The sequence below is a fragment of the Hoplias malabaricus genome, chromosome 1, assembly GCF_029633855.1.
Source record: "Hoplias malabaricus isolate fHopMal1 chromosome 1, fHopMal1.hap1, whole genome shotgun sequence".
Taxonomy (NCBI): domain Eukaryota; kingdom Metazoa; phylum Chordata; class Actinopteri; order Characiformes; family Erythrinidae; genus Hoplias; species Hoplias malabaricus.
This window is the reverse complement of record NC_089800.1, coordinates 61,951,969-61,979,544: the sequence shown is the minus strand read 5'-3', so window position 1 is coordinate 61,979,544 and position 27,576 is coordinate 61,951,969. Positions and strand designations below refer to the sequence as shown.

Genomic DNA, 27,576 nt, shown 5'->3' with positions numbered 1-27,576 from the left:
GACAACTGGCCTTAAGCTCTCTGGCCAGTGAGTGGGTTGTAGAAACAAAGATATTTTATTTTCTTACAAAATAGTATAAAATAAAATATATAATAACAATCTAAAACAGGAAAAAAAAACGGAAAATAGGCTACTATCAGCCAAGAATTAGTTTGAGTGTGTTGTCGTTCTATACATGATTTACACATAATTATAAATAAATAAAGCAAACTCAGAATGGCATTCACATGTTCTCATATTATATATAAGTCAAATGAAAAGCTTGGCTTAAATGTGTGTATTTCTGTGACTCTCATTTAGACATCTCCCCCACATCGTTCTCTCACTGTCATTCAAATATTTTAGCCTCCATTGCCCTTCCAAACATTAATTCAGCTTCATGTTAATCATCTGCAAAATCAATTAAAATCATGGGCAGTTTGAACTTGTCTTAATGCAGCTAGACCTCCAGTTCACTCACACCACAGGAGGCCTGTCTGCCATCAAATTACATTTCTTTATTGGCCAGTAAAAGCTCCTGTTTGCCAGCTCTAGTGAAAGGCAGGGAACAGTGTGTGCCAAGCAGAAAGAAAGCTCCAGTTGACCTAATGCCCTTCAACTGTGCCCATCCAGTGCCAACTCAGAGGGGTGCAGACTCACAGTCATAATAAACATGTCCATGCATATGTCTTGGACAGATTTGGAGCGTGTGTGTGTGTGTGTGAGAGAGAGAGAGAGAGAGAGAGAGAGAGATTACTTAGCTTTAATTGAATTTAATAGCTGTGCTATATATTTTTGACTAATGAAATAGTTTCTCTAGTTTGTATTAAAATATTAAAATGAGGGTCCATTTCAGACTCAGATAAGTATTACTCATTAAGATGAAGTAAGGTGAAATTTCAGTAAATATTAACAAACCAATCTCTGACGTCACTGTAATTCTCGACACCAGATGGCGCTCGTGAGTGTGAAATTAATGCTATTTGTGGACATCTACACACCATTTATTGTGGTTTGATGTGCAATGCTTTGCTCTAGGGCAACGTGCAGAGTGTGGTCTGGACATCTGAAGAGGGCTATGCCTTTTTTAAGTTTTCCTTAAAGCAATGTTTACAAATAGCTGTCTGAAACAATGTCAGACATGTTGTTTTGTGGTAGACGTGAAATAAGAATTTTGCCTATAATTTACATATTTTAAATAGAAGGCAATGATATTTTCATATTTTAAACTATGTTACCACTACCAACATTACACATAAAAAGATAGCGGACCGTATTAGGTTCACTGGTCAATTGGGTAGTGAATAAAACTTTTTGCACTGACCCCTGCATCCATCTAAAGTTGTCATGTTTATATGTAAATGTATTTTATACCAAAACACTGAATGACTGTTAATGTCTTACCAAATGAATTACACCGACATTAAAATGAATGGTGGAATATCTTCTTCAAGTTTAAGTGTGCCTAAGTGTGAAACTGGAGTAGGAAAAATACAGTTTGTTCTTTCTGTAACTGAAATGACCACTTTATGTTCCAAGGCCTAAACAAACACATTCACATTGCAGCTGAGTGACAACAACACTACTATTAGATAATACACATACAATACTTTTAGTAGTAGTAGTAATAGTAGTAGTTTAAGGTGTTCATCTTAACATTATTAAGGTTATTTTTGTGTGTAATAATAATAAAGTCTTGCCTACTTGTATATGTCGTTGTTTGCACAGAATAGAAAAAAGATCAGTTAAATTTTCTACAAGAGTAGAAAGTAAAATAATGTGAAGGGGAAGTAAAGAAGCCCAAGAAGGGTTTGTATGAAATCAGATTATGCTAATATCACTGTCTAATTTCTATTTGTTCTGTGCCACTTATTATTCAGAAAGGTTGAAACTTGCATACAAATAACATTCTTAACATATCCCAGTCGCTGTTGAGGGATATTCCACAAAGTAGTTAATTTAAGCCCAGAAGTGAGCATTGACAAACATGAATGTCCCTTTACACGTCACCTATGGGACATGACTTGAATTTGGGCTGAAGGTACTTGCTAAACCAACACTGACACACACGTCATTTTAATAACAAGACGACCAACTGCGAACAGCGTCTCACTTGTACTTTGTAGCTATGTAAAGGGTTAAAACCACGGCATTACCACGGGGGGCGTACCAGTCTACAGTGTGTGCGCGCGCCTGCTTCCGTGTTTACACACCGCTGGAGCAAAAGAGAGAGAGAGAGAGACACACACACACACACACACACACACCCACCGACCCCGCCAGAGTCAGGAGGCACACAGGACACCGACTGAATGGTAAAGGCGAGGTAAAGCGGGCTCCAAAATTGACTTTTACAGCGGCATGTTCACTCGAAGGGGCTATGGAGACGTCAAGAAATCTACACAGAAAGTTCTGGACCCAAAGAAGGATGTTCTAACGCGCCTGAAGCATCTCCGCTCTCTGTTAGGTGAGTACTGAAGCCTGCCCGCTTTGATGCTGTAGCTAGGTTCTAAATGGCACCCTACTCCCTAACTAGTGCACTACGGAGGTCACAAAGTAGCGGCTCTCTGCAATCAACCAGTGTTGAATAAAAAGCTTATGCTATTAATGACATTCGGTCATTACTTTTGCGACTTACTGTAGGATATTTAGAGCACTGCTTGGGTGCAGAAGACATCGTGTGAGGTCTATGCAGTGCGCTTTGTGAGAAGCAGAGGGTGATTTGAGATTCAGCCTATGGCTCTGACAGCAACCTCACTGGCTAGCCAGCTAGCTAGGTGTATGTGTTTATATGTATGGCTACAGTCGACCAATTAGCTAACGTTAGCTAGCTTCATGCAATGCAATCCGTCGTGCCTTTGTTTCACTGAATGACGCTGCCTGTTTTTTTATTCACAATAAAGATATTAGCCTCTTCGGGAGATCTACAGTCAAGAAACGCGAGCGCATAACGAATACATCTTGTTTTTGTTACATAGCTGAATGACTGGTGATGCTAGCTAGGGTCAGGTGTCACTTGGCTTTAATTGTTCAGCTCTGTAATGTCCTGACTTATCTGACTAGCTCGCTAGGGAACGTTAGCTAGCTTCCTAGCTTCCGCAGGTAGCCTAACGACTGTTTACTCTCGACATTAATGTATCGGGTCATTTTTTAGAAGACTTTATTTCCACTATCTTTGATTTCCTTACCTGGTTGTTAAATTGGAGTAACTGGAAAACGCTGCTTATATGGAGCCTACACAGCACCTGCAGCGTTTGCGTCCATCTCTGATTATTCTCATGCCATATTTCAGTAATAATGAAAAAAAATAAAAACTCAATAGCGTTAAGTGATCATATGTAATACTATGATAAATGATACAGAAACCCAGTGCCCAAAGAGGTATATTTAAAAACTTAAAGACTGTCTAATTATTGTTTTTTAAATGAACATATCAACCTTTCTCCTACTGCACTGCACTTATTTCAGTTTAACCAAAGTAACTAGTTTATTCTCTTTGTACTTTTTACATTTATGGCATTTAGCAGAGGCTCATATACAGAGCCACGTACAAAGTGCTTTGCTGTTTACTCTGAGAATGCATTCCAGCTAGAACAAATAGGTTAGAGTCCAATACCCTTGGTTTAGAGGCACAAACCACGCAGTGTGTTAGTGTTCTTAACTATTGCGGATGTCTATGAAATCACTTTCAAATGCACATTATACATAAACATAGGAATATAACCCATGCAAATTAAATATTCTCATATTGCCTACCACAAGTTTGAGATATTCTAGACACTATTGTGTCTAATCCAGTGGAAAGCAACACACCTCACACAGCAAATTTGTTGTGCATTTCTACACAATAGTGGTTTGAAAAACTAATATCAAAGTGTATTTGTATAAACCTTAGACTAAACATGATTGCTTTAAAAATGCTCCAAATAAAACAGAGAATGTGCAAATGAAGCCAGTTCCTGACAATGAGAATTTAAATGCTTAAATTGTAGTAAAATAATAATAAGCTCAATCAGCTTTGGCGCAGTGATAACGTTAGGGTTCATGGTGATGGAATAGCCCAGAAATGTATTATATAACACCTCTCAGGTTGCTAACATTCAGAGATACTTCCTGTCTGTGTCTCCTGAGGCATCTGACCTCCAGCAAGCCAATATAGACCTGCTGATGATGAGCAAAACAACTGCTTGCTACTATTCAATTGCATATACTTTTAGTTCCCAGATAGCAGTAACTTGTGAATTCATCCCTTGCGCCCTATAATTTTCAAAAATGTTAGGCCACAATGAAGTTGCAGGCCACAGCCATTTAATTTAGACACGCACTTTTCTAAAATTAATAAACTCAGACTGTGCTCTCTGGGATAAATACATACAACAACAATTCCTGTGCCTTGCACCATGATTCCCTGAAAGAATCTGTGAAACTTGCAGTAACACTATACAGGCATATCCTTAAACCTACCCATAAATGACTCATGTTTTCCTAGAGACTTACAAAATCTGCAAAGCTCAGCATGCTTATTTTAGTTACTCAACCCTGCTGTACTATTATACTCATATTTGTGCAAATTTAATATGAAGCTGTAATATTACATGACCTAGTTTTGGCACCAACAACAGATAATGAACTCTCAAGGGACAGAGAAAATTATAGAGGGTGTACCAATTCTCTTTTTTTTTTGTGCAATTGTACTGTTTTGCTGGATACCAGTTGCTGCTTGTTGTATTACTATTTGTGTTTGGGCTAATAATTTAATTCTGAAATTTCTGCAATTCTTAATAAATATGAAGTGAACATGTATAGATCTTTGAAAGATGGTGTATGATGCTTATGGCTGAGTAGATTCTATCAACACAGCCTTTATTTACTGAGAGAGTGGCAGAGTGTTTGGACACATCACATGAAAATGTTTTCACCTTTACTAAACTTCAAGATATCCAGATGGCCTCCACAGGCATCTATAAGGTGTTTTTTAGCAGTATAGCAAACTGAATTCAAAACAAACCTTTGAATATTCCTTCATAATGGAACTCCAGGATCATTCCTATGTAGCTTAATTTGTACTATAGTGCGGGAGGGATGATTTAAAACCGACTTTGGGAAGCCATCTAAAATGATTACAGGAATCTCACTTGAAACAAACGTGCTTCAGCCCCTTATAGATGTTAATGTGTGAACAGTGCTTCAGTGTCATTTCTGCTGAGTCCAATTCTGGTTCAATGTCAAGACTACCGAGCACAGGGTGCAGACCAGTTTAGTCTGTAACTTCCCTGCCTGCTGTTTGTTTTTTTAAGTATTGGCATGATAAGCCAGGTCTGTTTATTTTTTTAGGTTCTTCATTACACTCTTTTACCTCCCCAGGGCTGTTTTTATAAAAGGAAGGATTTCCTCTTACTGGCTGCTTCCTGTACAGATAGGAAGTAAGAATGAGTGATGGGAGTAATGGATATTAGGGTGACGAGACCTCTTTTCTCTCTCTTTCTTTTTTTTTTCCTTTCACCTCCTTCACACCCCCTGTTCCTTTTCCAATTATACAGCCTGCTTTGCTTTTTTTGCTTGAGAATGGTTTGATGAATCCTGGGTTTGGGATTCTGGGTTGGCTCTGGACCCACCGCGACCCTGAACTGGAAAAACAGTTTCACACAATGAATGAATGAATGGTTTGAATTTTCTCTGTGTAACTTGAAGAATGTGTGAACATCCGTTTAACTCAGGCTGTTTCATATGTTATGAGTTAAAGCAAAGATATCCAAAACACAATATAGACAATGGGAGGTAGGCATATCACTGCCGGACCTATTTCTATTTTGTTTTATTTTGTGCACTGCTCAGTGAAGCACATATTTAATCAGATGTAGTAGGCTAATCACTCCATTTCTGAGAGGTGCAGTTAAACCTTGCACCATAATGCAGCACAAATGACAAACAAACGGACAAGCAGTTGCCCCAACTTATAGCTTCTTGTCTGTTTCTTGCTACTTGCTGCAAGATGTCAGTCACTACACAACTGCTGTACAGGAATTAAATGGAAATAAATGTTTTTCTACCATAACATGACACTCATAGCCTGATATGTGCCACATTCGTAACTAAGGGTATTTTTTTGGTGAGTAATGTGAGAAGCGATTAAAAAAATGCATCACATGCAGTATATTTTATTTTTATTTCTACATGCTCAAAACGGTAGTTCATAAAACTTTCCAAAGCTCTTCAAGGAATATTTTTATTTTCAGTAAAGATCAGCAGATAATGGAGCCAATATAGATATCAAACTTTCTTACATTACTGCCGACGTTTATATAATGGAATAACATGCCCATGCAGAAAAATAAGTATAATTACAATATAGTTTTTGCAGCACAGTACCAGAATTGCCTAAAATATCCTGTTGTTCTGCAGTACACAAAATACACCACACTTAAATCTAAATACCCGTACTTTACCAGTCATTTGTCTGTGCGTTAAGGATTAGTGCACATGGTAGTGATAGATTTGGACTCCAGATTCAAAAGCTGAGAGTTTGAGTTGGAAAGCTGCTGCGTGTGCATGTCATGCTTGGTTGGGCATGGCTAAGTTTGGTAATTACTGCAGCACCTGATCACACACAGTCTGTCTTTACCTCCCCCATCCTCCTACAGCAACAAGGACAACGGTCAGCAAGACCACAAACAGTAAATACACCATTTTGGTTTCTGTGTACTGTTCAATTAGTTGAATTAGTGACCCATAATGATTTCACTGGGACTCATGCTTTCTGTCTCCTTGCACATACTAACCCCTGCTTTATTTATCAGAATAGTTCTCGTAATGCATACTTTCAACCTGTTAAGAGTGACATGCAAATGGGTGAATAAACATGCTGGATAATGGCTGTATGTATATAAATTCACAGGCGCTCCTATTCCTTGTGTTGCACGTCAAGACACAAACAATTTGAGAGCCAAGGGGTGATGTAAGAATATAAAAACTGTACAATACAATATGTATTGTCTTTTTGCATAAAAAGTTAATGCATTGGGAGATAAATTGTAGCATTTCAGTTTGTATGAAGTCTAAGTGTAAATGGTTATGTCGTAGCAGATTGGACATTTCCTTACTTTCATGATTGTGTCTTATTGAGTGTTTAATTAGCAGTGGAAATTTCCTGGGGTGTGTGATGTCCCAGGAACATTTAGTATGTTATATATGTTATTATAAGTAGTTTACAATCTAACTACATTGAGTGCACAGTGTATATAATATTACAAACACCATATAAAGGATAGAAAAATAATTTTTATATGCATATGGTAACACCACTTGACAGAGCAGCATGCTACATTGTGCATTCATTCTCATACAGACACAGGCTATTTGATATTTAAATAATCATGCACATTTAGCCATGGTGTGTTTTTTGTGTTGTTTCCCGCACTGCCCTCAGAAAATGATTACTCCATGGCAGTAAAATAATTTTACAATGTCTTTTTCATAAGGTATTGCTTCAGTGAAGTGAAACAATTGCTCAACTGCAACTTAGTCTTTTCTTGCTTAACTTTCTTTTTAAGTGATTTTTGGACAAATTTTGCTGACCCCACTTTTATCCTTTTAGAAAATATTTAAAATGTCTTTTATATACAAAAAATATTGTCTGTTTCTTTTTAAGATATCAACAAACTTGTGTATTTTCATTATATTTGCATCCTTGTTTGAATGTCTAACTCGTAGACGCAAATGACCAACTGCCTTGTTAAAGGGAGGAGGGGTTCTGCAACAACACTGCAAAAAGTTCTGGATATTGTATTAGCATTGATGCTAAAACGTCCACTCATGTTTCACCATTAAATCCTAAATGTCACATAGTGCAATCTGTTTTAGATCTGTGTTTTCAGTCTTGAACACTGCACTGAAGAACATTCCAAATCTAAAAAATCTTGGCTTGGAAGTTTCACATCTTTTTTTCTTACCTTTAGCTTTGTGTAAGCACTCTTCATATTAAGGTTTTACTGCTAGAATATCAGTTTCACGTCTAGAATCTTGAGGGTTTTGTTGTTAAGCCACACATGATATTTCAGACTGTTAGGCAAACTCCACTCTTGTGAGACTGTCCTTGCCAGGGGTGAGACTGGCCTCATTGTGGTAAACTAGGAGGTGGTGTTGTACAGGTTGGTTGGCATTCAAAAACCCTTAGGAATGCCCTATCTTATGCTGTCTTGATGACACACTTTCATTATAATTGTGTTGTTGTTGGTATTAGAAGACTACAGTAGCAGAAGGAGTGGCATAGAGTGGTCAAACTTGTTCTCAAATAACTGTTTTGTATGGAATATCCACATTTTGCTTCTGTTATGCTAGGGAATGACAATCATGCTGTGAAGATAATATGTTGTTGGTTAGGAGGTGTAGACATATATATATTTATTATTATTATTATTATTTCTGTATAACAATAGCATCATAACTGTCCATCAGTTATAGTTTCAGGATGTTGGATACCGTTCTTCAGTTACGTTCCTGGAGGGTCATTGTCCAACACACTTTGCTCATGTCCCTGTTGAAACAGGCCTGGTTCCACTCATATGTTAATTGTCAGGTGAGTTAATCGGGGAGTTAAAGCGGAGAAAATACCAAACTCTGCTTGGCACTTGCTCCCTGGGACCAGAATTAAAGGACCCTGTCCTGGCACAACCAGCTTTGTGGAACAAGACATTTAAAGGCTCAAAAATCACTTTTATAAATTTCAGATGTTCAAATGTTTTCTTACAATTTGGAAGATTTTCAGTCTGTGTGCATGCTTGAAACATTCTGTCTGTGTGCTAGGCTCTCTCTCTCTCTCTCTCGCTCGCTCTCGCTGCGCCTATGCTCATGGCAGAGGCGTCTGGGATTTTTTAGACAGTGGAGAGAATGTTGAAAAGCACTACCCGAAAAAGGATTGCTCCTAATCATACTCCATGGGTGGGTAATATTGACTTATATTTGCTGTTCATATTGTGTGTTTACAAGTAACACACAGTATGGCTACTCCCTTTGCCATGTTATACCACTTAACAGTGAAAGGTAAATATAGTCTGATATTGTACTTGACCAGTATTTTCAGTCCTTTTTATCATTCATCCTTGACCTTCTGAATCTAGAAGTATTGCTCAGATAAAGTGTCTGTCATCAAGAACTACTTGGCCCTGATGCAATACCACTTCAAGTGATCGAGTAGTTTAAGGAAGAGTCATGATATTATCTGTCCAAATAGTAGGTTAAATCCATTGAGGATTAGTGGCACAATTCAGGAAAAATGTTAAAAAACAGCATGCATAGGAACATGTTTCTGTCAGTTCTTTTTGTCTTTTGAATGTGAGTTACAGTAAAGCAATGTGACATGTTTGAGCACATCTTTTATACTGTGCTTTATCTCTGTGTGTCTTTTTGCTGTGTATTTAATTTAGGTTTTTAGGTTGTCTATAAAGCAGCCTTAGTTGTATCCGTTAGGTTGCACAGTGAGGATTCTTGAAGGGCTGAATAGAGCGAGTGGGATCTTGACTTTCCTCTTTCACTCAGAGCATGCTGATGAGGCAGCTCAAAGTCACTTTATTGTTTGGGGCTTCAGTTCAGTGTTTAGCCAAGGTATGACAGTGGTGTGAATGTGTAGGAGACATCTTTTTAAGACGAGATGGAAGGCAGTGAACTGGTACACTGCCTTTCTTTTTCACACCCTGGTAAAAGGTGCCACCAATTAACCGTTAACATATTTTAAGAAGATGGGTCTGTTAATCAATCACTATGAACATGGAGTAGATCAGAAATATTATTTACGTGTTTGTCAATCGTGATGGTGATAAACGACAACAAAATATTTCAAGGTGTGCCATATTCGGAGTATGTAGCAGCATGATCAATGTACTGGTGTTTCATAAACTGCATGCCTAATTTCTGTCATTTTTGTGTGTTATTTGTGTTCTGCATCTGAGATATGCCCTGATGACTGAATGAGCTTACAGTGTGTACAAAGGCTTTTGCTATCATATGAGGATATTCATGTAGGAATATTGGTTATACCTGGCATGTCTTGAAAAAAAAAAAATGTAATTTTCAGGAATACAGGGACAAAAACGGAGCTAACCAAAAGGATTTAATAAACAAAGATCATTAAATGGTTGAGAATGTTGAACTCAGCTGCTAGAGGTAACTAGCACAACTTGCTTTGGTTTTTATAACAGCTTAACTATAAATTACAGCTAAAATCAGTCTGTGATTTTGTTTTGAGCTGGAAATGGATATACGTCTGCTCTCCTTAACATAACCTCTGTGATATTTGTCATATCCATCACCTTTTTAACCTAGTTAGGCATCCTTATTAGCAGACTAAAAGTTAAGTGGAACAAAGCACAATTCAGACTGTTACAGATACACATTGGAAAACACTAGTGATGAACGATATATGTGGATTTTTTTTAGTTATTATTATCTGTCCGATATTGGAATTTTAGCCAATATTACAACCGATAAACGACACCATTTTTGTGCTTGTGGATATGCACTGACACCTGTAAATACACGACTAATGTCTGAAGTGTGGACGTTTTTCCCGGTTTCTGGAATTCAATTTCTTCATGGTGAAATCTAATTTAAAGTTTCAGTGATGCTCAGTACTTGTGGGGGATGGGCTGAGAACGTTTTGGTCCACATCATTTTCCTTGTTACTGGTGACACGTGCAAGGCTGTGTTTTTTGACATGTATACAATCAGTGAATTTTTTTTAAGTGGTTATTTTTTTGTCCACTTATCCACTTACAAGCCCAGGCTTTTCTACTTCAGTAATTTAATCAATTCAGTATGTGTTACATGCTTCTTCATTGACTTGTATTTTAAAGTGACATCACTGGTTCAACAAATGAGGTAATTGGGGGTGACATGAGAAGCCAGTGTTGCTGCCTGCTGCAGAGCTGTTAAACACTGCTAAGCTACCAAGCTTATCTGCTTGGAGCAGGTAGAGGGAAAGTTTCAGCTGCGTCAAATTGACACCTCCCTGCCTGGCAGATCACAACTGCAGTTTTAAATGTGGACTGTCCCAAATTTAAGCTCCTCTGAGACAGTGCAATACCAGATTGTACTTTACCTGTCTTCATGTACTTTAATAATTAACCTGGAAAAACACAGCTATTTTACTGCACCATCAGCATGCAGTAGTTTTACAAACTAAGGTCAGGGCAAACATATCACCTAAGGTCACAGATTATACTGCGGCAAGCTGAAAGCCGCTTTATCAAATGGCCTCTTATAGGGCTTTTACAGATATGTGGCAGCTTATGAGTTTATGTCAGAGGGATGTAATGACTTTCCTTTCTCCCCAGTTTGACTTAGACCATGAGTTTCTTTGCACTGTTTCATGGAAGCAGCTATCAGTAATCAAAAGTCTATATTTTCACGCACAAAAGCCAGTGCCAGTGATCGGCATTCATGTTGTGTTATACTTGTAAAAGCGATATGCTTTTACATGTTTTGTGTTGCATGTGTTAACATTATGTCAAGATAGAGCGCATGTTATTTTCTCCTTGAGTGCCTTATGCTGAATATTTTATATGCCTTTTGGCTTCACAGTTGTATTTTTCTGACTTGTTTTTCCCTATGACAACTTAATGGCTGCTACAGAAGCTATGCTCAAATCTTCAGGAAACAAGCGGACATCAGTCTGCAGTGTGCTGGGAAATAACTTCTGTTCATTTACTACTAGCTGTTCCTCTGTCTCGACTGATAATGGGGAGTAATCGTGCCTTTTCTGTTGCCACACAGAGGCTGTGGAACAGTCTTTCACCGAATGTTAGGTCTGCTCCCTTTCTTGCAGTTTTTAAGTCCAGACTTAAAACACACATTTTTACTTTGCCATTTTAATTGCTAATGTTCGTTTGCTGAATTGTATTTTTTGTATGTACAAATCTTGTACAGCACTTCGGTCGTGTGAAATGTGCTCTATAAAGAAATTGTACTTACTTAGTTACTTACTTTTCTATGCAGATGGTTATGGCCCTAAAATAATATCATATTTCAGGGTATTCTGGCAATAAATATATTTTTGACTATATGAAAGAACACACTATTGCAACAAAACAAATGTTATATTAATTATATTCAATTAATATATTCAATTTAAATAAATTATATATATATATATATATATATATATATATATATATATATATATATATATATATATGAGAGAGAGAGAAAGAGAATGTTAATATTTTATTTCCAAACCACCTCCAGTGCACTGAAATCACTCTCCTTTGGTGCAAATTCTTTGAAGCAAATTTCCACTGTAATAATATCGCAAAATGTTTTCAAATTATAAAATATATATATATATATATAATTTGAAAATATTTTGCGATATTATTGCACAAGGTACAATATGGTACAGCCCTAATGAAGGTTAAATACAATACATTTAAACAGGTAGATGCACTGAATGTACCACATCACTGTTAACCTACTGCCTGTGGGAATTAGCCAGTAATTTTAGCACAAAACCACACAAACACAGCTTCTGCTTTTTGTACTTTTTTAAGCCTAGTTGTCATTCATCTAATCAAGGATACATTTGTCATACTGGGAAATGGTTATTGTTCTAGATGGTCAGATTTACCTTAAAGAGGAGGTGTTAACAGTCTTAACTGCACATATTCAATGAAACTGATACTGACTAAAAACTTGCTGCCACTGGGTTCATACTAGAATTTGCTGCCTTTCATTGATGCAAAAGATACTACCTCCATTAGGAGAATCTTCAGCCTGATAAATGTGTGTGATATAATACAGAAAACACACACACACCAATATATCCAAATATATATATATATATATATTATTAGTGTGTGTGTGTGTTTTCTATCCAATAGGGAGTACTGGGTCTGGATTTTAAGTAAGAAAATATTACTAGTTCGGGATGGGTGGTATGCACATTTTTCATACCATCATATTATCTTGGTATACGGTATTACCGTGGGGAGGGGGGTGCTCTGGCAGGCTGCGCTGAGCCTTATATGTGTGAGTGAAGTGTGAATTTAGCTAAACACATCCTGACAGTGCACACCGACACGCGTGTTAACGTTAAAAACCTGTTTCTGAGAGAACAAATTTCAGCAACTCGTGCTGAAGGAACAGAACAGTTCAGAAACAAGCTAGCGAAAAATAAACGGTGTACACTCTTTACAAGCACAGCTGGTGCTAACAGGAACTGGTTTAGCAAACCACAGCAGATTTTTCAGCACACTGAGGCTCAAAACACACATATTTAGAGGATAAAGCCATAAACGTGTGAGCATAAAGTCGAGTGAAGGATTTCCAGAGAATTTTGTCTGTTTACAGCTTTCTTCCTCTCTCTTTTAACTCAGGGCTAAACTTATAACTGCGGTGGGTTACTGAGCTTGTGTTTCTCTCCAACCGTTTTCAAATGGTGCCATCAGTGGCCATTGAGCTCCCACAGCGCCCCCTCCTTGTGCCTCTCTTAAATGCACATGAACATTTTAGCCGTCTTTTAAAGACACAGGACAGAAATTTCTCACACACACACACACACGTCCACATTTTAAATATATGTAGTATACGGTATTATCATTATACCGCGCAGTTCTATAACTAGTAGACCTCTGTGTAGAATTGTATGAGTGTTTAGGTTATGTGTTATTTGTCTTGCACTATTTTCCTGTTTTAAGTCAAAAATATTTGGTTAAATCAGCATAGTCAAATCCATGTATCCATGTTATGGCTCTTATTATTTGGCTGTTCTTTTAAGGTAACTTTTTGTGTTTACTTTCAGATTATGTGTTAGTTGACTGGGGTTATGACTCTTGTGTGTCATTGAGCCATGTGGTACAACTTTTCATTTGTAATAACTCTTACAAGGTGAAAGTGTTGGATAGAGGTGGGGTTTTTGCAGGTGCAGGGTCAGCAGTGTTTGGCTAAATCTTGCTGCAGAACAGGTTTTTGTTTACTGTGTGTTGGCTCGGCGACCATGTGAGGTCAAAGCCCACTGCAGGTTGTTATTTACTATGGGACTACAACCTAGACAGTGTTATTATATATATATGACAAGTCTCTTGCATAGTTACTATCATACATTATATATTCTTAAGCAGGTGGTTTGTCCTTGCAGTACCAATTCAATAACAAAACATCTCTACTGTTAACCTCCTTGTTAGTTTTTCTATTCATGTCTGTCAGACCGATCTCTCACCATGCAGATTGGCTTGACAGGTCATGCTGAAGGTTTGAGGGATGTAAATATCAGCTTGACAAGCTCTGATGAGTTTAATACATGCATCCCACCTGCTTTGATCTGTTTTATGTTAAAATGTTCTAAAATGTTACTTATATTTTTGTATTTCAGTGCATATACAAAAGCCCTTCTAGTCCACAATCTTGTTGCAGAATTAGCACAGTTTTGTTTACATTTATGTACAATATAACATATAAATGTATATGTTAATAAAATTAATATAAACTATTATACAGTATATATAATGCATGTCAGACTTTTCAAATAACCTTCCTTTTTAATGATTTATGTTTTAAAAGATGGGAAATAAATGCATGCAGATGTGTTCATGGTAAGAGTCTAACCTGGTGCATGTTGTGTAGTCTGACATCAATGAAGCGTGATGTTTGAACATGTCAGTGATGAGAAGAAACTGCAAACATGGAAAGCAGGCACATAATTTCTAACTTATATGTTTAAGGATTTGTGCATTATTGATCAGGGGAACAGGTCAGAATGATATGGATATACGATTTTAAATGCTGTTTCTAAAATGTAATTTTTTTTTCTAAAATTGTATGTAATGTGTATCATGAATAGATACTTTCAACATAAACATATTCACTTCCACATCTCTCACAAGCTGTAAATAAACACCATGTGTCCCAAATGCAGATGCTAATGGGCTAGTTAGAGCTTTGGCCACGCCGACTGAACACAAGTCAGTTCACTAAACTTTGCCTGTTACAAACACTTTAATGATATTTAGCTTGTAGCAGCATATTGCGACATCTATATAATATAAGGTTTAATATTTTTAATAGCTTGCTAATCACTGAATTAGATCATAACTTAAAGCTCCAGACAGATCACTCCACTGCTGACATTTGCACCAAATATACACTCATTTATCACCAAGTAACAGTATGCAGCACTCTTATTAGGGACAGTGCATGTTTTAATAGAAACAGCCAAAGTGGTGAGCTGAGCAGCCCTTTTTATTCACAATTCCCTCATAGTCTGTTCAAGAAGCGGCCGAATGCTACAGGTGACTTAGTGTTTGTGTGCCTGTTATGAAGGGATCTGGTAGGATTTTTAACAGCCAGGGTGGGAGCATACTTGGGATGTGTTCATAAAACCAAATGATACATATTTATTATAAGCTTTCCTGCCTGTTATTATTTTAAATGCATTTAAGTAAAAATATTGAATTTTCTATTAAACATTTTGATTAATGTCATCGTCCATGTGCCTATTGTGACACATGCTGTTATTGTTTTATTGCCCAGGTCTAAGAGGAATGGACATATTTCTATATAATAACATTTTTAAGATCCCTGAACATGGCTTTAAACTACAGTATGTTTAACCCTGCACAGTGTTTTTCAGGAGTGTGAAAGCATTTTCAACCACAGCTTCAAAAAGTGATTTGCATATGCTGTTTTTAGAAATAAGAGCTATTGTACAGACAGTACAGGCAATGGCTTGTTATTTGTGGATCATTGGCTTTTTCATAAACGAATGTAGGCTGTTTTGACCTGATAGAAACCATTGAATAAAACCTTTGTGTATATGAAGTTGGTAAAATTTCTATGAGTGTCTTTACAGTTTTAAACATGTTAATGATCAGATATTATTGACTTTTCATTGCAGTCTTAAAAATATTAATCCTTTTTCCACCTAAAGCTTCATATGGCAACTATGGTGACTATGAGAATGAAGAGCCTGCCTCAGTTCTTGAGAAATCTATGCTAAGTGCATCATATAACTTATGTTTCATACTTTCAGTTGATGACTGCTTCATATAAGACCCACAGACACAACCAGCTGCTGGATATTTTCCCTAATCGTTTTCCGTCAGGCCTGTAATCCAGTTTTCATTTGCTGCTTGTCTCATGGGAATTTTATCTTTTATCTTGGCTTCAGTAAGTGAAATGCATGTTCACTGAGTTTCAGGATGGATAACTGATTTAGCTATTCACACAATATAAAATAGATAGTTTCTTAAATAGTATATGTTGGCTATAGTATATAGTATAATTATTCTGCTTCCACATCATTTTCATCTTTTGCATTTTCAGGAATTTGTTTAGATCTGATTAGCTCCAAAGCTCGTGTACAGTTTAGAACACATCCTGCTCTTGTAAAACGAAAGTCCAAGACAATAAAGATGAGGAACTGGAAATTATATAAGGGGGTTAATCTCTTATCGCTCAAGTCATTGTCTGCAAAGTGGTCCATTGTCGCTAACCTAGGGTTAGGTGCCACTGTACCTATTGCATGCTACAAAGAAAAAATATCTTTCAGCACAGTAGTCCAGTGCTTTTTGGAATACAGTAAATATGCCATCAAATGTCTGTTTGAAATTAAATTTCACAAGTATAATCTTTTCAGATGTCAGTAATTTTAGGTATCTTCTAATGCCTAGTGATTCTGATATAGTAGTGCATGTCTACACAATAATCCTTACCTTGTCTCTGGGATGTTAGATCTACCCAATTCTTCAAATATTCACTGTTTTTTCAAAATATATCACGGTTATCGTCACTGTCCAAAGAAAAACATATATATCTCCATTTCTGTTGATTTTTAGTTTACTACAAGATTTAATGATGAATGGACCAATAGGACTGCTCTACAATTACTTGGAATGGCATATTTTTTAAATTCACTTTCATTGAAAGTGAAGAAGATATTTGCTTTCTCCTATAAAGTTAGGCAGATAAATGTTTTTTTTTTTTTTTGGACAGCAAGGTTATGAATCTTGTCAAAATCGAGAGAATAAAAATCTGCAAAACTTATTTTTCACCTTCAGTCAAATGGAATGCATGTTGATTTTGAATCCTGGAAGGAAAAAAATAAATAAATACGTAAATAAATTACTAATCATTTTAAGCTGATGACTCTGCAGGCAGCAGTCATTAACAAAATGTGCACAGAGTGTCTATCTGAATTATGATTTAATCATTAGAGGAACAGCCGGTCACACTTCCGCTCATAAATGTCACTGAATTTGGCTCACTTGCTACTGAAAATGCAATATTACACTGATATCAGCCAAAATCTGAAGTGAAAACAAACGTGTACACAAGGCTTTAGAAGAGATGTGTCACTTGGTTCAAGGCCAGTATCACCAGCACAGATGGATCCTCTTCAACACAGGATGTAGTCACTGGGATATTCTCTCTCTCTCTCTCTCTCTCTCTCTCTCTCTCTCCATACAACTTTCCTCCCTCAGAAGGTGTCTTTTTTGATGAGTCAATGTATTTTCCAGGAAGAGTCCTAACACAATGAAAAGTGCTGAAAAGCAGAGCATGTGAGGCGTTCTGATATGAGCTGCTCCCATGTATGTGGTTGGCGGGCAGATGCTTCACTTCTGCGTTTGTAAAATTGTCTTCTTAAGATGTATCTGTAGAACTGATTCATACGCACACTGTAAAAAATTTTTTTGATTAGATTTTTAATGTAAAAGCACAATTTAACCTGCCTCTCAACACTTTTAACAGTTCTTATTTTGACTACAGAAAAAAATCACTGAACTCTAAATTTGAAAGCAGAAAAGTCAACATTGCTACACATGTTTAAGAATGCCTTTAGTACTCGACATTGCTGCCACAAAATTCTTCTGGTTTTAAGATTAACAAAATCCACTTATATACAGTGCTGTGAAAATGTTTTTTTTTTCCCAATTGTTTCCACTTTTGTTGGTCACACCTGAATATTAAATAATTTTATTAGTAGATAAATACAAAATGAATAAACACAAAATACAGCTTTTAAATGATGATTCAATTCAAACCCATGTGAAAAAGTAATTGACCCCTAAAGGTAATAACTGGTTGTGCCACCCTTGGCAGTAACAATGGCAGTCATCACTGCTGAGGAATTTGAGCTACACTGGAGAGATTTTGATCATGAACGGTTTGTCTGAGGTCCTGCCACAGTATCTCAATGGAGTTCAAGTCAGTCTTTATCACATAACAGCCTGCATTTAGTTATTTACATTCATTCATTCATTATCTGTAACCCTTATCCAGTTCAGGGTCACGGTGGGTCCAGAGCCTACCCGGAATCATTGGGCGCAAGGTGGGAATACAAACTGGAGGGGGCCCCAGTCCTTCGCAGGGCGACACACGCGCTCACTCACTCAAACCTACGGACACTTTTGAGTCACCAATCCATGTACCAATGTGTGTTTTTGTACCGTGGGAGGATACCGGAGCACCTGGAGGAAACCCACGTGGACACAGGGAGAACACACCAAACACCTCACAGACAGTCACCTGGAGCAGGACTTGAACCCACAACCTCCAGGTCCCTGGAGCTGTTTGACTGCGACACTACCTGCTGCGCCCCCGTCCTGCCCTATTTCTTTACATCTCTAATTTAATCTATTTCTTTGTTTTTATTATTGATTATTTTTAAATTGTTTGATCCAGTTCAGGGATGGGTGGGTTCGGAGACTGCCCGGAATCACTGGGCGCAATTCAGGAACTCACCCTGGAAGGGTCGCTAGTCCTTAACAGGGCAACACACACACACACACATTCACACACTCACACCTAGGGACATTTTGAGTCTCCAATCCAACTACCAATGTGGCTGTGACACCATGCTGCCTTATTTTATTAATAGTACATTTGAATTATTTTACTGTAATATTTCTGTACTTTTTTCGTAAATCATTTTTTTGAATTGCTGTTGTGTACGAAAGGTGCTCTATAAATAAACTTGCCCTGCCTTGCTGTACTTTGGCTCAACCTCCACAAAACCTTAGTTTTGTTGGTTTTGAGGTATTCACATGTGGAATTACTTATGTAGGGCGGCACGGTGGCGCAGCAGGTAGTGTCGCAGTCACACAGCTCCAGGGGCCTGGAGGTTGTGGGTTCGATTCCTGCTCCGGGTGCTCCGGTTTCCTTCCACAGTCCAAAAACACACGTTGCAGGTGGATTGGCGACTCGAAAGTGTCCGTAGGTGTGAGTGAATGTGTGTGTGTCTGTGTTGCCCCTCCAGGGTGTATTCCCGCCTTGCGCCCAATGATTCCAGGTAGGCTCTGGACCCCCCGCGACCCTAAAAATTGGATAAGCGGTTACAGATAAAGGATGGATGGAATTACTTATGTAGGTAAATGTCCTGCTACATAACCCAACTGTATTTGAGCTTTAAAACAGCCCCTTCATGTAGTTTGGCTATCTTGATAAAATGTTAAAATTGTATTAAAAATATGCAAAAATAGAAAAAAGGGGGCAAATACCTTTTCACACAGATATGGGGTAATGTACGTGGTACAGAATATAGAAGTAAAGATCCTTCTATTCTTAGTAAACATTTACCTTTTGTAAATGGTCTTTAATGCTTTAATAACAGCAGAACTGATTTGATTATGTGATTTAAATTTTTCTTAGATAGTTTCGAAAATTATGTTGCCTACTGGTCTTCTAATAGACATTTGTTAATTGAAGCAAATGCACTCTGTTTAAAATATTTATTCGGTAAGCTATTGGAAAGAGAGTACAAGTGACCTAGAGGGTCTTATTGACTGAGTAAAGAGAGAGGGAGAGAGGAAGCCTCACGCTGTGCTGTGTTAACACACCAGAGCTTTTAAGTGGTTAACTGGCCACATAGGCTACAGCAAGGTGCTGCTAATATTACATACAGCAAGAAAGTCAATATTTAGTGTCGGGCCTAAAAAGCCATTCTCGTCTTTAAGTATGATGCAGAATGTTGGCTGTTCACTACTGTATTGTATTGTACTGTATGGTATGGATGATGTCATGAGTTCAGGTGTTGTTTTTGCCTAGAAGCCTGAAATAATGCAATAGTTTTAATTTGTCTGGATATCTGGGTTTCACTACTTAAAATTAAAATTGAAAATTATATGGGAGGCTTGACAAGTCACAACTGCTGTTCACCTTAGGCTACATATGCCAGATGTAATCCAGCTTTATAAGAACTTTTGTGAGCTATGAGTGTCATATAATTCAAGTGGCCAGCTGGTTGTAATTACAGTTTAAGAGTGTTTTCACAACATCTTTTGCAGTTTTTGGAGATATTGTGGTCAATTTATTGGGGTGCACAACAATAATAGAATCACAATGGTATCAGGAGACAGTTGTTTAATAAAATATCAGCATCAGAGAGATTATTTAAATTAAATTCATTTTTAAAACAAGGTGGTAATATATATTATGAACAAAACTTTGTGCTCCTTTATTCATTTCTGCATTAACTAGTCCTGCTCTCTATATGTCAATGGCTATATGGCTAATGGTGGTCCGACAAACGTAGGCTTGCCTAGTTTCTCTTGTTGCTCTTGTTTCTTATAATAGATATTTGTTATAATAGATAAGAGATATTTGTTAGAGCTGGTCAATATTTTTCTCACCAAATGCAAATAGGATTTGTTTAAACTTGTCATTGTTTGATATATATTTGTTTGACTCTCTTATAGGTATTTTATTCCACTTTAAACCTGGCACAAAATTATGTGCTTTTAAAATAACAAGTATAAAGAACATACAGTGTAATTAATGTGAAGCACAATGGCACCCCTTGTGGTGTTGTCCCTAAATGTGAGTAAGTATGTGAGAAAAAGGGATCATGTAGTGCACTTGCTAATAGTGAGTATGTGAACAAGTTACAAACATGTTCCATGAGGTGCTTCACTTCTGAAATGGAAGAAAAAAAAAAACTAACATCATAATATTTTAAGTTATATTAGTTCATGATTGATTTATTGCCTCAGATTTGATGCATTTTTCCAGTGAAGGCCACACAGTGGCTGCTTTTGAGCAGTGTTCCAGCAGAATATTTCAACCATCAAATCTATTCCTTCTAATTATCTGTCCTGCAGTCCCAGTGCTATTAGAAATCAGGCCAGCAGTGCTGCTACAAATTGGCTCCAAATGCCAGTATTTCCCCAGAGCTGAATGTTGAGGCTTTAAGAGGAGATTCCAGTTCCTGCCTGCTTTTAGTACATTGCTTTGCAGAAGGTGTTAAGCATTATGCTACGACAGAAGGAAAAGCATAATTACATGTTTAGCATGTGACCACCCTCCCTCATTTGCTTATATTCAACATGGAGAGCTGCCATGTTAGACCTTTACAACCTAATGCTGGACTGATTGGGGAAAAAACAAAAACAAAACATATAATAATCTGTCATTAAATAAAACTGCCATTGCCCTCAATGTAGGGCTGTTGTACACAACATAAAGCCTGATTTATTTATTTATTTATTAATTTATTATGATTTTTTTTGTGTCGATTTTATATTAAGACTGCTTTAAACGAGAATGATTGGCTGTATGGTAAAGATATCTTGTACACCATTGGTTGCTGAGTTGAATGCAATTCTTTGTGAATAATACACAGAATAGACAGTGTAATTATTATGGGGCACAGTATTACTACACTGCATAAAATGTCTGTAAAATTTACAGTGGAAAACTGTAAAATGATGACAGGAAATGACTGTAAACTCTAAACATTTTCTGTGACAGTGAAATACCATAAATATTTTAATCAAACAAAACATCTCTTTACATCATTTTACATCTCTTTACTGTAAAAATATACATTATTTCACTGTTAATCACACAATCCATTATGGGCAGTACAAATGTCCAATGACTAGGAGGCGCTGAGGCTAATTAGGGAGCTCCCAGCATGCCTTGCTTCTCCAAATTTTCTGTGATTTTTCAGAGTTTCTTTGTTTTTCTCGGTCTTTGAGATTTTTTTATTTTTGGGTTGTGTTTGGGGAGATTAGTGTGTGTGTGTGTATGTTTCTGTGCATGTTGTGACAGCTGCTGGTTTTTTACTGTACATTTTACAGATTTTGATTTACAGTGTACTCAGAATAGGACATACAACAACTACTTTAGATGGTAATTTGAATGATAAACTGAAAATAACTCTGCCCTCAGTGAGCAACCGGAGCTTCTTGTAGACCTCAGTAACAGTGCAATCTGTTAACAGCATTTTTGTTTCTCAGTGATGTAACTTCTGGACCAGGTTATGTATAGAGGTCTCTGCTAATTGGAACCTACTTTTATAGTGCATGTTCTCCATTATTGTAAAGAAAAGAAAAGAACTGTGCTCATTCTGATTCACGGAGGGTACCTGCCTGATTATGGATTGTACTAGACTTTAAAACAAAAATTATTTCAAAATCATGTTTTGTAATGTTAACACTTAACATTCACACCCATGATGGGTTGCGTCCTGTTGGTATATCCACAGCTTATTACTACTTTCATGTTCAGACAAGCAATAAAACACTGTACACTGTGACTGGACATGTTCAGTCCTGTGAATAATTAAATCCCTTGCTATAGATGGGTTGATGAACAGTAAGCAACAAAATCGTTTCTACCAGGTTGTTTATGCCCTTGTTTAAAGTGCATGGTTCATGTATAGGACCACTGCCTTTTTTAAAGAAACATTGAAATTATATGTAAAGTAAAAAAAAAAAAGCCTGCTTTTCCATTTATTAAAAAATTAGGCCTGCTTTAAGGTTCATTATTGATGACCCGCTGGGCCTAGGAAGACTGCATAATGTGTGTAAACTTGTTTAACCCTAATGGCACGTGAACAAAGTATTTATTTATTTTTTAATGACCATGTGTTTCTCTGTTTTTTCCAGATATTTCTGAGAGGAGTGAATTGAAAACTTTTTTTGAAACCAACAGCTCACAGATTTATTTTATCTTCTATGAAAATTTCATTACACTGGAAAGTAATTTAAAGCAAAAAGGTAAGTTTGTGTTCATGTCTTTTGGATTCATCTCATGGTCACTTTTAAAATTTCTAGTTGTAAGCAGCAACAGTGTAAATTTGATCTGTAATTTTTAGCATCTTAGAGATCATGTTGCAGTCCTGTATGGTTTGCATGTGTGCAGGGGCATTAACTCAAGCCAACAGCACAGATCTGCCCAGTAACAGCTGCTTACAGCTTACCACTGGTAGCATGAAACACATATTAAATGATTATGGAAAAATTCCTTTATGGAACACTTTCTATTGGCAACTTGTTATCAAATCTTTACCTAATGACTATAATAAAGTTTATTAGATTTGTCTGAATTTGCAGCAGAATTGCATGCAACATAGCAGTGTACAATTCAGAATCATACAAGTTGGTTTTCAGATTAAGAATCTACTAAAATATATCCAGATCCTACACTTGGGCTGTTTATATACTGCAATGTGTTGAATCTTTAAAAATTGGGTAGAATATCACTTTGCCCAAAGCACACATGTTGTATAATGCATGTGATGTGCGATACGCACTGTGCTCCACTGTTTGCCCAGGGTCACCCAATTGCTCTCTTTAAATTGGAAGGTGACAGCCTGTATGTCTAGTGCATTTAACCATGGCTGTTGTGAGCTGTTGAATTATTAAAGCTGGTGCTCTCCTCAGTCTGTAAGAGCTCAGTTATGACATAACAGTCAGAGATTATGTTCTGACTGGCTCGAGGCCATATGCTCCCACATTGGAAGCCAATAAAGCTTTTGTTTTTATTGAGCCATCTCATTACGAACCAAATTTATTTTGCTTTAAAATTCACAGTGAAGAGAAACCTGGAACCTGTGCGTTAGAAGAGGTTACAGTACAAATTCTGTGCTTGAATATTTGTAAAGAAACTCAAAGATAGGTTTTTAAATGGGTTCAGGATGAATGTTACATTATTAATTTGAAATCTAATTATTCTGAAAAAATGACAAAATTCTTTTGTATTTGTTTGAGCACTTGCTAAAGTGAGATGCTTCCTTTGTAAACCTTTCAATCATTTTAGTTGGCCTGTTACAAAAATTAAAAAGGGTTAATACAGTTAAACCTATTACAGCCCTTAATATGAACACACCATGTGTACTTCTAGAGAGATACACTGAATTACTAATTGCTTGACCAACAATGCATGGCCATAACCTGTTCAAATGTGAAGTGCACTTATAAGCATTTGATTTAAGTGTTCATCCATAGTTTATGAAAACATATATTTAATTTCTATTCAGAGCCGTTGGTTCAGTTTAGCTTCTTACTGGTTCTTTGTTGGGGCCTGAATATGTTTGATCTTTTTCAGGGAACAAAGCTCAACGTGAGGAGCTGGACTCCATTCTCTTTATTTTTGAAGTAAGTTGAGGGTTTTTTTGTATTAATATTATTGTTTCACTGGTTTCACTGGATGTTATTGCTGCTGAACTATTATCGGGCCATATTGAAATACATGGTAAACGTGTATTTTTCTGTGAATTGTGATGCTTTCCTAAGACAATAAGATGTATTTTTTTCATGAGATCCTGACTGAATAAAAGTGTATCTTATATTAGACAGTGACAAAGCATAGTTTTGATATCATTGGAGTTTCCTTTCTATTCAGATATTTTTGTCATTTCAAGTAGTTTGTCCTTGTAACCAACTCAAGTCCCTTCTAAGAGCTATGTTTAACTTTTTTTTTTATGGTGACATTCTGAGTACTCTCTGCCATCACGCTGTCTGTTTTCACTAGTTATGACATCCAGGCAGGTTCACTTGTATAACCAATGTTACCGCAATAATATATGAGCAAACAAATTTGTTGAGACATACAAACCACTTATGAAAGTGTCTGACTGAGTGAGTTGTAACATCTTTGATGCTTGCTGTTGTGCTGCATTTCTTTAGGATTTGGTCTAGTTGGCCCTCAGCTGTTGTTTTGTAACATGGATGTCAGTAAAGATGTGGCTCTTTGTCCTTGCACTGCATTGCATTGCATTGTGAAGGTGTTTCCCTCAGCTATCAGCATGTCTCTCACTGCTCTCTTGCCCCTCTTGGAGGCACAGTCCTCCCTATTCTTTTCCCCACCTGGCCAAAATGGCAGCTCCAGTTTCCAATACAAACAGGCAAGCTGGCAGACATGGTGCTCTCTAGTTACATTTGCTCAGAGAGGTGAGAAATAGAGTCTGACTATGAGGAGAGTGTTTGCATTGTGTCAATAGTGGTCGACTCAAAAGGTCACCCTGGAGAAATAATGGAGATATTTATGCTGTACAGAAGTCCCTTCTATGTGTGTCTGGCAAACACTTGATTTTCTGTGTTTTCTTAAATTTATCACCATACATATGGCTTACATATTGGTTTCCTTAAATAGTGTTTTGCATTCAGTGATCGTTTGATCTGAACACAGTTGCATTACTATTGCTGTGTTAAATGCTGCACTATCTTGACATAGTCCATAGTTGATTCCTCATCCGGTAACATCAGGCCAAATAATTCCATCGCTGAAAGCAGCTAAAATTACTTGTGGCCATTTAGCCCGTCTCCGGCCACTCAGAATCACTTGGTGCAAAGCAGGAACACACCATGGATGGTATGGCATCAGTCCATCACAAGGCCACACCTTTGAATAACCACTTCACCTACCAATATGTTTGTATTTTGGCCAGAAACTGGAGCACCCAGGAGAAACTCGCAGAGAGTGAGTTTCGAGCCAGGCTTTAAACCCACAAACCCAGAACCCAGGTGCTGTGTGATTATGCCACAGTGCCACTCTATTGATCATATATTTTTAAATAATTAACATATTTAATTAACTGAATTATTCTTGTTTGTAGACACAAATTTTATAAAAAGTCATGCTTTTTCTTTTTATCTGTCAGAGGCTGTTGGGAGTAATGGATAAATACTATGCAGAAAAGTGTGAAAATAATGCTTTCTATCGCCTATAATCATAAAACCTATTTAAAAACAGAAACGGTAGTTTTAGAATTAACATAACAATATAGGGTTAGACAATCCCTAGTGATTCTATTAGACTGTGAATATTGTAATAACAACTACGTAAACTGTCTCTACGTTCTATTGTTATTTTATCAACAGACAGGTAGTACTTGTTGAAGAAGTGAATTATTTCCTGTTCATTCAGAAGCTGTGTAAAACCTGCTTCTTCACACTGCCATGTCAACATCATTTGATCGGGCGGTCACTTGGCCATTCCAGCTAACAGCGTGCAAAGGAGCTTTTTAGCAGAGCTTTGAGTATGAGCTGACTGCAGGACAGGAGCCATTAGCGGATCCATGCTGTGAGAAGTGTGAGTTAATGTAGCATGACAGCCGCACAATATCCCACCTCCTCCCTCCTCCATCCCCCTTTCTGTGGAAAAGTCCTCTCCTGATTCAGCTGTGGTCTTCCCTCTGTCATGCTGAGAAACCGCGTTCAGTTGTGGAATTCTGTCCTTTTGTTGTAATCTGTGATGGCATGGGTGTTTTCTTGTTGTGATCGGGGTCTACGGGATTAGCTTAAATACCACAGGGTGGTGTGGTATGTGACCCCCTTTTGTGGAGGATCATCCCTGAGGCTGCTGTCAGAAAGAAGGAGGGGGGCTATTGTCCAACTCCTCCTCTTCCCCTCCTCCTCCTCATCTTTGCTTTCTTTGTGTCTGGCACCATCTAGACATCCATAGCGGAGCATGTGGCTTTATGTATGTACACATACATTTTATACTTCCATTTATGCTGGCTTGCATCTGGTGTTTTATAAACATGCTTAAAGGAACCCATGAGTTCCTTAACCCAAGCCTTTCCACAAAATTTGCTTATAATTGAAGCCAATGGACAGCTGCTGAATTCTATGAACAAGCCTTTGGAAAATACGGCTATAGTGCTGTTGCAGTTATTACATAAACACATGATCACAGCTTTTTGGGATAATTGCAGTTATTTTAGCTGACCTGGATGTTTTCAGAGGTAGCTTTCACAATTAAATATTAACATCACAGCAAGCAGAATCTGACTGGTGCATAATTATGTATAGAGGGCAGTCCTGAGTAATGTGTTGTTTTTCTTTTTTTTTTTCCTTTAAGAGAATTGGCCTCATGGCCAAGGAACACAAATTTGAAACTACTGCACTTTGCATATCTGAGACAGACAGGGCATATATTTACAAATACAAATGTACATGTGGAATAGTCAGCAATATGGATTATTGAGGTAGATACTGCAGTAGACGTTCCAATCAGAAATGTTGGTAGTGATATACACAGGTTTGTGTATAAATATGGTACAACTTGAGCAATTGAATCCTAATACACTTGCTCAACTGTGAGTCTTACAGAAAGAACAGTTGATAGAGTTGTGCTCTACAGAAGCAAGTAAAGTTGTTCTAGTGAATTTTTATACCAGTTTTAGACGCTGGAGAACCAATTTGAGCATTTATGTCACAGAGCTCCAGGGTCCTGGGTTTGTTTCAGGTCATTGTCCGTGAGGAGGTTGGTGTGGGTTTCCTCCAGGTACTCTGGTTTCCTCCCACAGTCCAAAAACACATGCTGGTAGGTGTATCGGCCAGACAAAAGCTTCTATACGTGTGAAGGGCTGTTTGGGTGTCGTCCCAT

General features: G+C 37.3%; 1 protein-coding gene across 4 annotated transcripts in view; it reads left to right on the top strand.

Moving 5' to 3' along the window:
• The first annotated feature begins 2,219 nt into the window (after positions 1–2,219).
• Positions 2,220–27,576, top strand: part of ralgapa2 (Ral GTPase activating protein catalytic subunit alpha 2) — a 112,982-nt gene continuing 87,625 nt past the window's right edge. For all 4 annotated transcript variants that reach the window (XM_066669965.1, XM_066669975.1, XM_066669958.1 and 1 more), the window contains exons 1-3: positions 2,220–2,446; positions 22,851–22,961; positions 24,292–24,341. In XM_066669965.1, the coding sequence (XP_066526062.1) occupies positions 2,341–2,446; positions 22,851–22,961; positions 24,292–24,341 (267 nt within the window). In that variant the 5' untranslated portion in view covers positions 2,220–2,340. The remainder of the gene's footprint in view (positions 2,447–22,850; positions 22,962–24,291; positions 24,342–27,576) is intronic.